Source organism: Papilio polytes, unplaced genomic scaffold (genome assembly GCF_000836215.1).
Source record: "Papilio polytes unplaced genomic scaffold, Ppol_1.0 DF823980.1, whole genome shotgun sequence".
In the NCBI taxonomy this organism is placed as follows: Eukaryota; Metazoa; Arthropoda; class Insecta; order Lepidoptera; family Papilionidae; genus Papilio; species Papilio polytes.
This window is the reverse complement of record NW_013525224.1, coordinates 1,142,452-1,154,626: the sequence shown is the minus strand read 5'-3', so window position 1 is coordinate 1,154,626 and position 12,175 is coordinate 1,142,452. Positions and strand designations below refer to the sequence as shown.

Here is a 12,175-nt window from a genome sequence, read left to right as displayed (position 1 = left end):
AAATGTATGCATATTCGTATATTTTCGACTAAAAACATTAATTTGACGAATACGTGTAAATATGTCAAAAACTAGCTATAGCTCGCGTCTTCGTCCATTAAAATTGTAATAAATGTATCCTATAATCAGTTTTTATGTAGCTGTTTATTGTTAAAAGAATCAAAGAAATCAGCTTATTAGTTTTTGAGTTTTTTTTTTAATACGTAATACAAATCTTTCCTCTTTATAATATTAGTATAGATGGCCTGTGGGAGTTTTTTAAATGTATACTAATGAAGGTAACTGTACAAACAGAAGGTTTTTTTCTGTTGAAACAATAAAAACTATGTTAATCTTAGATTTAAAGTTTAAATTTTATTCATTTAATAAAATGCCTTTTTATCATTATTTGAAATGTATACAAAATCAAATGAATCTATCGTAACTTATTATTTAAATAGCTTTTTTTAGTGTGTTATTTAAAATCTAGTTTTATTATTACTATGAGATTACATTAGTTATAATTATTTTTTACTTTATTTGTTTAACTGTCATTTTTATTATTTATTCGCATAGTTACTACGAGCTTGTACATTTCTGAAGCTTTTAATTATTTAGATTTTATTTATAATATGTAATAAATAATTTAAACACGAACAAAACTTCACCATGTTTGTATGGGCAAAATGACCATACAAAATGAAGATGAGATGGGGAAGAAATCTTTTTCTTTAACTATTCGGAAAAACGCTAATTAAATATATAATTTAGAAATGTAGCCAAGTGCGTTAATTTAGTACCCATGTTAATGTTTGCTACAATTTGACCGGTTTCCACTAGAAAAATACTTTATTTTATACCTGTTGAATAAACTGTGAAATCAATATATTCAATGAAACAATTTACAATGTTTATTGCCATATTTGTAATTATATTTTTTTTTGTATAACCTTTTCAAAGTAAGCTTTGCTCAAATTAACTGCAATTAAAAAGTGCTTTGAGCGAACTAGTAAATATTTTAATGTTGTTAACCCTTAATCAAATAGTATTTTTATATTGGTAACACTAATCAGTACCAACTTAAGAAAAATCCCCCTTTTTATTTTTTTTTTCGAAATCTGAACTCACCTAAAAACTGTCACCAGTCAAGAAAGAACTTGTTTGATTAGGGGTTATATTATTTAGATTATTTTAGGATTATTAATCTCAATGTAATATTAAACAGATAAAGTGTGTTCACAATTTCTTTAAAAAAACATAAAATGACATATGAATATACTAATCGTAGAATAAAAAAGATAACTACATTACTATCGCATACCGCTTCTATTAAAAGAACCGTTTAAATCGGATATCGTTTCGGAGATAACTTCCAACAAATGTTCATATTGCCGTCTCTTTCTGTCTCCTTGATATGATAGAGACAACTATATACACATGGCACTGAATTTTACTGTAATACACTTTTATGTCGGCCATTTTAATAGGACACTTAAATTCTTACAATGTAACATGTAATGGGCATAGTTTTGTTTTTTAAATAAAACTTCACAATTCATTTATTTTATTGTGATTACATATTTTAGTAATAGTAATCGTTATAATATTGCGTAAGTGATTTTTTTTCCTTTTTAAACACCAACAGCCTTACAAATAAACGCAATATAACGTTAAACTTAGGAATAAACTGAGTATAAGCAAATATTAGTACAAATTTTGCTTATACTCAGTTTATTTCTAACTTTTATTTTATACCGTGTTTATTTGTAAGGGTGTTACAAAAATGGAACTAAGACATATTTTTTTAAAATAAATAAATTCAATTCATATATGTTTAAATCGGCATCGATTTATACGTCAAATGTTACCTATTAAAATGGCTTAACTATAGTATCATCGATCTGTATAAATGGATAGGCGATTGCTAGGAAATGACAGCTTTTATTTCTTTCGACTTTGTGATTTCAGCAACTGGTAATGTCGCAACATTGGCCGAACTTGAAAAGGCACAAAATAACTTTATTGCCTGTCCCTTTATAGTGGTATAAATCTGAAATAATCCGAAATATTTGAGAAATTAGCACAATTTTGTCTCTGAATTTCCAAAGACAATGGGAATATGTTTTTTGTACCTTTCGGTAATAAATATGAATGGAATAATCGCATTGTATTTATTATTTTTAAACGATTCTGTATTTGGCATGTGAGTATTACGTAAACCATTTACACCGGCTTTTGTATGGATGAATACATAATGGACCTAATGTATATATAAATTACATTGTATATAAAAGGGTGATTAATGTAATTTAATATTAACTATATAAATTAAATAGTGTAAACTGTGTTGCCTTTTTTTTAATTCCAATGTTACATTTATGTTATTCGAGGTAAATAAACTTTAATTAAAAAAAAACAACACCCACATGAATAATTCTAACAATAGAACATTCTAGAAAATATCGAAATAAATTTAGAAATAAGAAATGAGACTCCAATTCTGTTTTTTCACAGTTATTTTAGAATTTCAATTCTGACGTCTATTGTATGTGTTTTATGCTGATGTAATATACCCTATGACACTCCTGGGAAGAAGACGAATCGAAGGACACCTCACTCGTCAAAATCCGTGCAGTCGTTTAGGTTCCATGCGGTTACAATGGAATTTACATAAAAGAAAACTTACTTGTAACAAACATTACATTGTCAGTCGGGTTTTATTACAAACTATATGTCGCCCACTTGTCAAAATTTTGTATGGAGAAAACTTTACTAAGGGATTCCTTAAATGATCGTTTAGCAAATATGAGTGCGGTAACTCACACGTTCTTCCCCGGTATTTTTATCGTTTTCCTGCTATTTAGGTTTACAGGTAGATTGGAAAGTTTTTGAGTAACATTCTTTAATATTTCGAATGTCGATACTTGATATTGTAATGGAATTTATTTCTGCCCGCAGATCTGCGATTGGTTAGGTCGCCTGTACGGTCTAGATGACGTTGGGCCATAAAGTCGGCGGTTATGTGTGTTTAAAAAAATAGTCTGGTAAACAAGCCTATCGATCTAATATTGACAAATAAGAGAAATTTGCACATTTCATATATACCGTTATTATTTTAATGTAGCTTTCGACCGCGACTCCGTCCGAATAGAATTAAAAAAGTAAGTAGCCAATGTGTTCTTCCAGACTATCCTTTATATCTATGTCAAATTCCATCTAGATTCATTCAGCAGTTTATTCTACCAACTAAGAAATATCCATCCATCTCAACTTTCGAATTTACAATGTTAGTAAGATTTACTTTACATCGTATTAAAATCTTACTATTAATGTACTTTACAGTGGTAGAGCCCGCTTTAACATCTTCGCACGAATGGATCGGCTCGCCCGGTGTAATATCACGACCACACAGAAAACAGGCGTGAAGTGGAAGCAATTCCGCGTTTCGTCTGATGAGTGTGGTGCCGGAGACCTAATTTTAGTCCCTTCCCTTTCCACCCTTTTCTTAAGGGGAAAGGATGGGGAGGAAAAGTGGATTTGACAGTGGAGGAGACGCATAGGACGGGGAAATGTCCTCTTTATGTGCGTGTCCTCCTCCGTCAATTAAGGGTAGGCAACGCATCTGCAATTGCAGATGTCTATAGGCAGCGGTCGCTTCGCCATTTTGGCGATTTCAGGTGGCCGCTTGCTCGTTTGCCACCTTACGTTATAAAAAAACATTTAAAGCTGGAGACGCTGTTTTAACCGTAGAGTCGTACTTTTAAATCAGTGCGTGTAGGTAAAACTTTAACAGACAGTAAAGTGAACAGTTCGACAACACTTAAAACAGCGTCTGTATTTCTTCAGCCCGCTTTTTTAATGGCCAACGTAGCGATTCCGGGGAAAGTCGCCTCTCTAAAGTCAAGTTCAATAACACAGTGTAACAGTATCAGGGGAACCGGCGCGCGCGCATCATTGCATTCACCGCTAAAGTCCGTTATTGCAAATATTCTCTGCTATACCGTCTTATTAAATGGATTGAAGATGAAATATCTAATGATTTTAGTTGTTCTATGTTGCGTTATACAGATAGTTGTACCGGCGAAATATTTACCTAAATGGAAAAAGCAGGTAAGTTTTTAAATGTTTTTTTAATTTGCTTTCGCTTGAATATAGCTTTTTGTCGCCATGTTTTGTGAATTTGTCTAATAATTATAAATTAAATCCGTCAATTTATTTGCTTTGTGAATAACAATATATAATCGATTTTTTGAAATTGAAAAATAATAAAACTAAGTTTTGATTTATTTAAAATGGATTTTTAAAATTTTCTCAATAGTTTTTTTTTTAAATTAGTTATTGATTATAAGTAAAACCGGTATAAAAATACTTGAAGTTAGTACAAATTAATCCATAGAATTTTAAACTCTAAATCCATAGAACAGAAAACTTTAACAGAACAATAATATTTTATGTTAATTTCTATACGTATATAAAAATCCCAGTTTTATAGACTTACAAAGTAAATGAAAATGCATGACAAAGTGTGAATAACTTTATTTCTACTAAATTTCATTTTTAAAGAATACGAATTATAATAATTTAACTATATTTATTTAAAACCAGCTTATTTAAACAAATATCTTATATTGAATTTTACTAATATTACAAATACGAAAGTTTAGATGGATGGATGTTTCTTAGAGTTTGAAGAGTATAGCCTGGAAGAAAACATAGGCTACTCATTTTTGTTTCTTTTTTATTTCACGCGGATGGAGTCGCGGGCGAAAGCTAGTTGGTTATAATAACATTGAAAATAATAATCCTTATCGTTAAGTAATGAACGAAGAAGCACCTATTACGAATACGAAAATAATTTCTATCCCATAAACCAATTTCTATCACTATTACCAATTCTATAAAATTAAATTACCATAAATGTATGAGATGCGTCAAATCTTAAAAGGCTTATCTAAGCATGTCGCAATGTTTTCTCCTTGGTTTTCCTCGCAGCATACTTTCTGCTTTCTCGTTGTTATTAGAAAGTGGACGGCGTGAGTCACCGCGCCGCCGTCCTGGAGGAAACAACAAAAAAAAACATTCCGGGTCAAAGAAATAAACCTTAGATGTGCTAGGTCAATATTTGATTATTGTCGAGTCATAACTTTCCTTTTTATTGTATAACTAGCTTTGTTTCGTGTTAAACTTTCTAAACAATATACAAACATTTTGCTATCCTACTCAACTCTTTGAAAATAACAGAGACAGCGATATTATACAAGTGTTTCGACAATGAAACACAAATCTTATTATTGAACACCGGCTTTAGTACTTAACTAGCTCACGGCTCAATGTATGTACTATAACGATCTGATCCGTGAACTGCTTAGTTCACTCATGACAATCATACCTCTAAGTTGACACTAATTGAGCTGATCAGCAGCTCATAGGTCGGTTCACTGATCTGCATTACCTTAACTATGAGCTGATCTGCAGGTCATAAATTAGTTGAGTTACCCATAGCCAGACATGAGTGCGTAAAACGTTCGTATGAGCGACATTGTTCAAGAACGTTGAAACAAGCGCTAAAGAACTAAGTTTGTTATATGACGCGTTTGCCTATTTGAACCCAATTACCGAGACCACCGAGTGCTGTGCTATTTGGTAATTTATTTAAATAAACTAAGTCATTAAACATACCTAATTGGTTTAGTTAAGCAAGGCGAAAATAGTCTCGCCGCTGCATGTTGTTACATTCCTAAGATAACATAAATGTGGTAAGGGTACGGCACAGCGTTGCATAATCTGTCTTCTTTTTTAACCTGTGCTCAACATTTATGTTAAAATACTAATTAAGGTAAATGAATAATTACTGTTTTGCCCATTACTTTGATCAACGCAAGTTGTACCAATGTTTTTTTTATCTTTAAACCGGTCACTATTTACAATTAAAATAGATGTCTGTGATCAATATACTGAACCTCAGTGCCTTTTTAAGGTTATTACGCCGCACGTAATTCATTCGCAGACTTGTGACGCCCTCTTTTTGTAGACGCCCTGGGCGATCACCCAGCAACGCCCTATCTTAACGTCGGTACTGCTGAGCCTTTACAAAAGAACACATTTTTTTAATACACGCCAGTGCATCAGCAGTTCATTAAACATAGATTCAAAAGCCAAAGAAATTACGACAAAAGAAAAACCATTTCGCGTATTCAGAGTCAATCACAAAGAATTTACAACCCTAGGTCTCTTTCTGCTATACCTCAACTAACTGCAACAAGCACCATCTCTCATCAGTCATCTTTCTACATTTTCCTCGTATCTGTGAGGTTGCGTATATTGTTGTAAGCAAATAAGGTGAACAACTCTCTAACACTAATGATATATGAATTGATTAACGACAATCAATATCCCATTATGAGGAATAATCCATTAAAAACAGTTTACCATTTACTGAATGTTAAAGTTCTTAATGGTGTGCCGAAATAAGTATAAAACATAGTGTTTTCTCTGTTTTACCAAAGATAATGGGATACGAGAGAACAAGACAAATATATTTTTGACAGTTTGATAAACGCAATACGAAAGATAATAAAACCGTTAAAGTCATTCATTTAAACATTTCCGTTTCGTACATTCACTTGTTTTTAAGCTCGTTAGCGGAGCGAGGTCGTCCGTTGCCGGGTTCCGCCAGGAGGCGCGGGGGCGGGGTTTGTTTGGATGAAAGTTGTCTCGTGCGAGCTAGGTCAGGTCATCTAAGCCCCGTTATTTTCTGGCTATTAAAACTTTTATACATATGAAGTTACTGCGTTGTCCCCTTTCAGTAATAAGTTAAAGGAAATCTTTTATGTTAATCGGAATACTCAAAGAGTTGAAGCATTAATTCTTGATATAAAGATGTCATTTGCCTTCCATCACTAACACAGCTAAAACCGCTTAACGCTTCATTCTGCACTTTGCACCTGTGACAATGATCTCGTTATCTCAGAAGCCATTCCGTCAGGCCTGCGAGCTGCCCGCTGTGCAGAGCGAGCACAGCCACTACGTGTGTGATGACAACGGCGAGCCTAAGTGCCTGCCCGGCTGGCAGGGGGATCTTTGCGATGTGCCCATTTGTAAGAAGGGATGCGATCCTTTACAAGGTCAGTAATATATCTATAGTATTAAAAAAGGGATTAGACTTGAAATTAGGTTAATTAAGTGATAGGTTTTAAATAGAGATTATTACAGTACTGAACTTAGAATGTCATTACTTAATGCCAGCATTACACTTTATTAGTGTCAGTCTTTTACAGTTAGAAAGTAACATCTTATAATGAAATGTATATGTTCAGGTTACTGCAACCGACCGGGCGAGTGTCGTTGTAAAATGGGCTTCTACGGAGAACGTTGCAACAAATGCATCCCGATGCCAGGCTGCCAGCACGGCTACTGCAACGTCTCCTTCGAGTGTCAGTGCCGCCCCGGCTGGGACGGAATATTCTGCACTGAACGTATGTATAACTAAGCTACAGTTTAAAAAAGTCCAAGTATCAATACTTCCACAAGGTTATGATGATCTAAACGACTTGACAGTTTTGGAAAAGCGAATAATTTTTACAAGCTTCTGCAGCAAATGGATGTCAGCGGAAGCTTTGTAACGCACTTATCTGTTATAGCGATTTGCCGTTCTGATTGCCACGCGACGCGCGGTTATTGCGAGGCGCCTGGCGAGTGCCGTTGCCGGCTGGGCTGGTCGGGGCCAACCTGCCGCGCATGCCAACCATTGCCTGGCTGCCAGCACGGATATTGTGACAAGCCACTAGAGTGCAAATGCCTGCCTGGGTTCACTGGACTGCTGTGTCAAACACGTGAGGATACACAGCTTTGTAAAGTTCCAAATCACAAGATTCCTCAGCTAAGATTTAGATAAAGAATTTTGTCCGATTAATGTTACGTTAACGTAACCAATCGTGCAATCTCACTTTCTATTCTTTCCCTTTTTGTTGAGTGCCAATCAATATGCCACCATTGACACATGCTGTACATTATTGCAATTCGTTATGTAATTTATGTTTGTTTGTACTTTAATGTCTCATAACGTCTACTTATATGACAAAGCGGATATCTTAAAACGGAACTATCAACGTCTGTCTTTGGATCGTTTTATGATTTTTTTGTCTGTTTTGGACGTTTACAGTGTTGAAGTTAGGTATAGCAAAGGGGTTACCGCTTATGTCTTTTCATAAATAACGTTTGTTATGGATACAGCAATCTGTGCACCTGGTTGTCACGGCGAGCGCGGCTACTGCCGGCGGCCGGGCGAGTGCCGCTGCAAGGTGGGCTGGACTGGCAAGAACTGCGCGCAATGCCACCCCTACCCTGGCTGTGTGCACGGCACCTGCAACCGCCCTTGGGAGTGTCTCTGCAAGGAAGGTTGGGGAGGCATGCTGTGTGATGAAGGTAGACTTCGCCTTTTTTATTTACCTCTCCCATTTGTTTTTTAATATTCACCACAGTGTCGAATGCTTGAAACAGTTTGAGGAATTTGTTTATGTCCCGTAACTATTATTATAATTGTCTACCTGTGGCTATGCTTAGAGTGACTTAACATCAACATTATTTAAATCTTGTCCATGATTAAAGATCTAAGGATCCAAGTATTAAAGGACCATGAATTCTAAGTCAAACACAATTTGTCAAGCTAATAAAATAGGGGTAGCTCTTCTGAATATACTTTTACGGTTTTAAATCCATCGAACAAAGGAGATGAATTTGTATATTTGACCGACTTCCGACTTTTATTGATCAAGAAGGGTGTGATGACTGAGATGACGTATGATAGAGTTATTTGGAGGACAAAAAACTGCTGTGCCGACCCTACGGGAGTAGGATAAGGAGGATGAGGATGATGATGATGATGACCGACTTCCCAAAAGAAGGAGGTACTCAATTCGTCTATATGTTTTCTTCAAATCACTATAATTCTAGTATCATCTTTTACAGAACTCAATTACTGCGACAAGAATCCTGACACATGCCAGAACGGTGGTAAATGCCAGTCACTGGAGGCGAATGATGGTAACTTCAGATGCAACTGTCCTTCAGGAGTGAGTGGCAAATTCTGTGAGAACTTACCAGCTAATATGACCACACCGGCAGCGGAGAACAGCACAGAAGGAAACGATGATATCACTCCGATAGAGATAGAAGTATCAACTAAGGAACCTGATAATCTTGATAATGAGACTGAATAAGAAGATATAGAAACTCCTTTAAAATTACTGAATTGTCTAAGTGGCTTCTACTGTCGAAACTTTTGTGTAAATGTCTGTCATTCTCTTTGAATAAAATAAGACAAATATTTTTTTTAGAGCGGGTGCACACTTTTGACTCAATTATCGTTGTGCGATTGTCGATTGTTTCGCAGCCAACTACAACTATAAATAGAGTATTGTGCGCACCTCCATGGATAGGAATCAGAGCGAGACTAAAAGGTTGGGCGATAGTCTAGTTAAGTTGCGCGCGCTCTTAATATATAAAGCCAGTGAAATTTCAGGGTAACGTGAATTGTAGTGCTTGAAAATTTGTTTAAATTGTGAAGTATGTCGATATAGTAATTAATGTTTAATGGTATGAGTGTATTTATTTATTGTGTGTGTTTGTGAGGCGCTTTTATTTATTACTCGCTAGACGTAAGACAAAAGCTATCGTAAATTAGACGTAAGACTGTTTTGATAAGAGGCTTGATTCATTTTAATAAAATTTGATAAATAAGGTTTGTATTTCATTTACCTTACATGTTAAGTATTTGTTTTTTAAAACTGGTTTTTGCGGGCGACTCTGTTCGTGAGGAATTAAGAGAAAACTTAATTACTAACCTATGTGCTCCTCCAGACTATGTTCGATATTTATGATAAATATAGCGTAGAGCAGTTCTGGATATATGTAGTAACAAACATCTAAACACCCACATTTATATTAGTAAATCGTAAGATTATTATTTTTTTTAATTCCACGCGAACTGAGTCCCGAGCGAAAGCTTGTAATTTAATATATCTTTATGTTAAGGTCACAGGCGAGGGTGTTTCTATTTTTAATGATGTTCTGTTCTGTTCCCATGCGACTTTGTCCGCAAAATAATTATAAAAAATCCATTTTACTGTTCACATTTGTCAAATTATCAATTGCAAATGTCAAAATGACATGACATGATGTGGCATGGCAACCTTGCTTCCTTGATGTTGGCAACAACGTATGGTCTCATTCCCACATTAGGGTTTTTATCCAAAATATTTACTCCTAAGTTTAACGGCGTCAAAATATATAGCCTAAAGCGTGACGTAAGTGTAGGGCTTTTTACCAAAAAAAGAATTATTCAAAAATATGCTGTAATTGCTGACATCTTAGGCAACAAAGGAGTGTGTGTTTACGCTTTATTATATTAGTATAGACATATGTAGTAGAGATATATATCAAAGTTAGTCTTCAATACCGTCAATCTGTAAACGCACAAATTACATATGTATTACATCATACATATGTAAACTTTGCCTAGTTTTATTAAAGGCGTTGCCGATCCCAGCTAGTCAATTAAAAAGTCCTTCTGACTCAGCTAATACGGCTAAGTAAGTCTTGTTTTACGCATTTAAAGTCGGTTTCTGCTTTTTTCGTCTCATTTTTATTCAAAGCAACCGACATAGTCGCTGGTAAAAAATAGTCTCTAAGAGCGGACCCACCTTTGACTAAACTGTCGCACGACTGTTGCGATTGTCGATTGTTTCGCAGCCAATTCAACTGTTGTTCAGTGCTACTGCACCTCAGCGGGGGAAGCCGCGCAGAGGGGACTATTTCAGACCTCCTCCGTCCCCCGCGCGCCCTCGCACCGCGCTGCAGCCAGTTGCACTCCACGCCATAATCCAACAACACGTCATCTATTTATATGTGTATCTTTTTTACAATAAACTGTTTAACTGCAATTCATCATTCAACTATACCCGAACATACAGTCCATAACTACAAACAACTGTTTAGTTGCATAATTAAAAATCGAGTAGCCATCCATATAAAATCATAGGAATCAAAGCGAGACTAGTCTTGCGATAGTTTAGTTTGATGTGTGCGCACGCTTTAACTCTGTTGCTATTTAAATTATTTTTAAAACGATTTGAACTCAGATTAAGTGTATATATTTAGTTTTTTTTTTATCTCACATGGTAGTAGATATTACCGAGATATAACTTCCTTTGAACTACATTTTTTAAAGCACTTTCTTAAAGATAGTTGCAACATGTTATGTTCTTTTAGTAACATAGGATTTAAAAAGTTAACTATCTAATATAAATTTGTAAGTTTAGATGGATGGCAAAATTAAGGAATCTCAATTAAATTTGACACACGACTAAATCTGGAAGAACACACAAGCCAGGGGTGGCGAGAGATTTCATTATTTTTAAAGAAATGCTTAAGTTCTTAGCTGTCGAATAATTTTGACTGCGATTATTACGTCAATTTCATGCATCTACTTCATAATCTTTTCATAGTGTTTTTATGATTTTCGACGTGACCAAAATATTATAACGTGTGCTATTTATGGCAAGCGTGCCAGTAGTTCGCTATCCCTGACATGGGCTATATACTTTAGGGAGGAGCTGCGGGTAATGCTAGTATTAAATAAATTAAATAAAAATCTATTAACAAACATCCCGCATTAATCTGTGTTAGTTATGAAGTCTACAAAAACTAGTCCATCTGACTTAAATTACTTGTTACGAAGGCATTTAAAGTGCAACCGTTGCTTGTTAATTTATTGCCTTATGATTATGTACAAAAGTACAGTTGTAAGAAACATAAACTAAATTTTCATGTACTAGGAATTCGCGCGTCTTGGCTATTTGAAAATTATTAGCTATTTCCTGGGTCAGTTTTTGCTATCTGGGTCGAGTTTATATTTCGTTACACGAGATATGTAAAACAGCGCCATCTATACGAAAAAAAATACAACTATGTTATTTCTCGAATTTATAAATTTAAACTAGAGAATTTCGTTTGGTATTGACTCGTTTGTAAATAATGTATTTGGAATTATTCTGATACACATAAAATCGGTATGCAAACACGACTATGCGTCTCGCATTTCGGTCAGTGACCTGATTGCTTAGTTAATTAATATAAAAAAAACTATGTTCACCTTTATGCCCTTATAGGAACCTTCGTTAGTGTTGAACCGATCTCA

At 34.9% G+C, this 12,175-nt stretch overlaps 1 protein-coding gene across 2 annotated transcripts; it reads left to right on the top strand.

The window, feature by feature from the left end:
- Window positions 1-3,905: 3,905 nt before the first annotated feature.
- Window positions 3,906-9,717, top strand: LOC106101606 (delta-like protein 1). 2 transcript variants are annotated; one of them, XM_013280895.1, is made up of 6 exons: window positions 3,906-4,089; window positions 6,965-7,103; window positions 7,296-7,454; window positions 7,620-7,811; window positions 8,212-8,403; window positions 8,947-9,717. In XM_013280895.1, the coding sequence occupies exons 1-6, from the start codon at window positions 4,003-4,005 to the stop codon at window positions 9,195-9,197; spliced, it is 1,020 nt and encodes a 339-aa protein (XP_013136349.1). In that variant the 5' UTR covers window positions 3,906-4,002; the 3' UTR covers window positions 9,198-9,717. The 2 variants fall into 2 exon arrangements, with proteins under 2 accessions (XP_013136349.1, XP_013136348.1); XM_013280894.1 differs by having other exon boundaries at window positions 6,950-7,103.
- The last annotated feature ends 2,458 nt before the right edge of the window (window positions 9,718-12,175 follow it).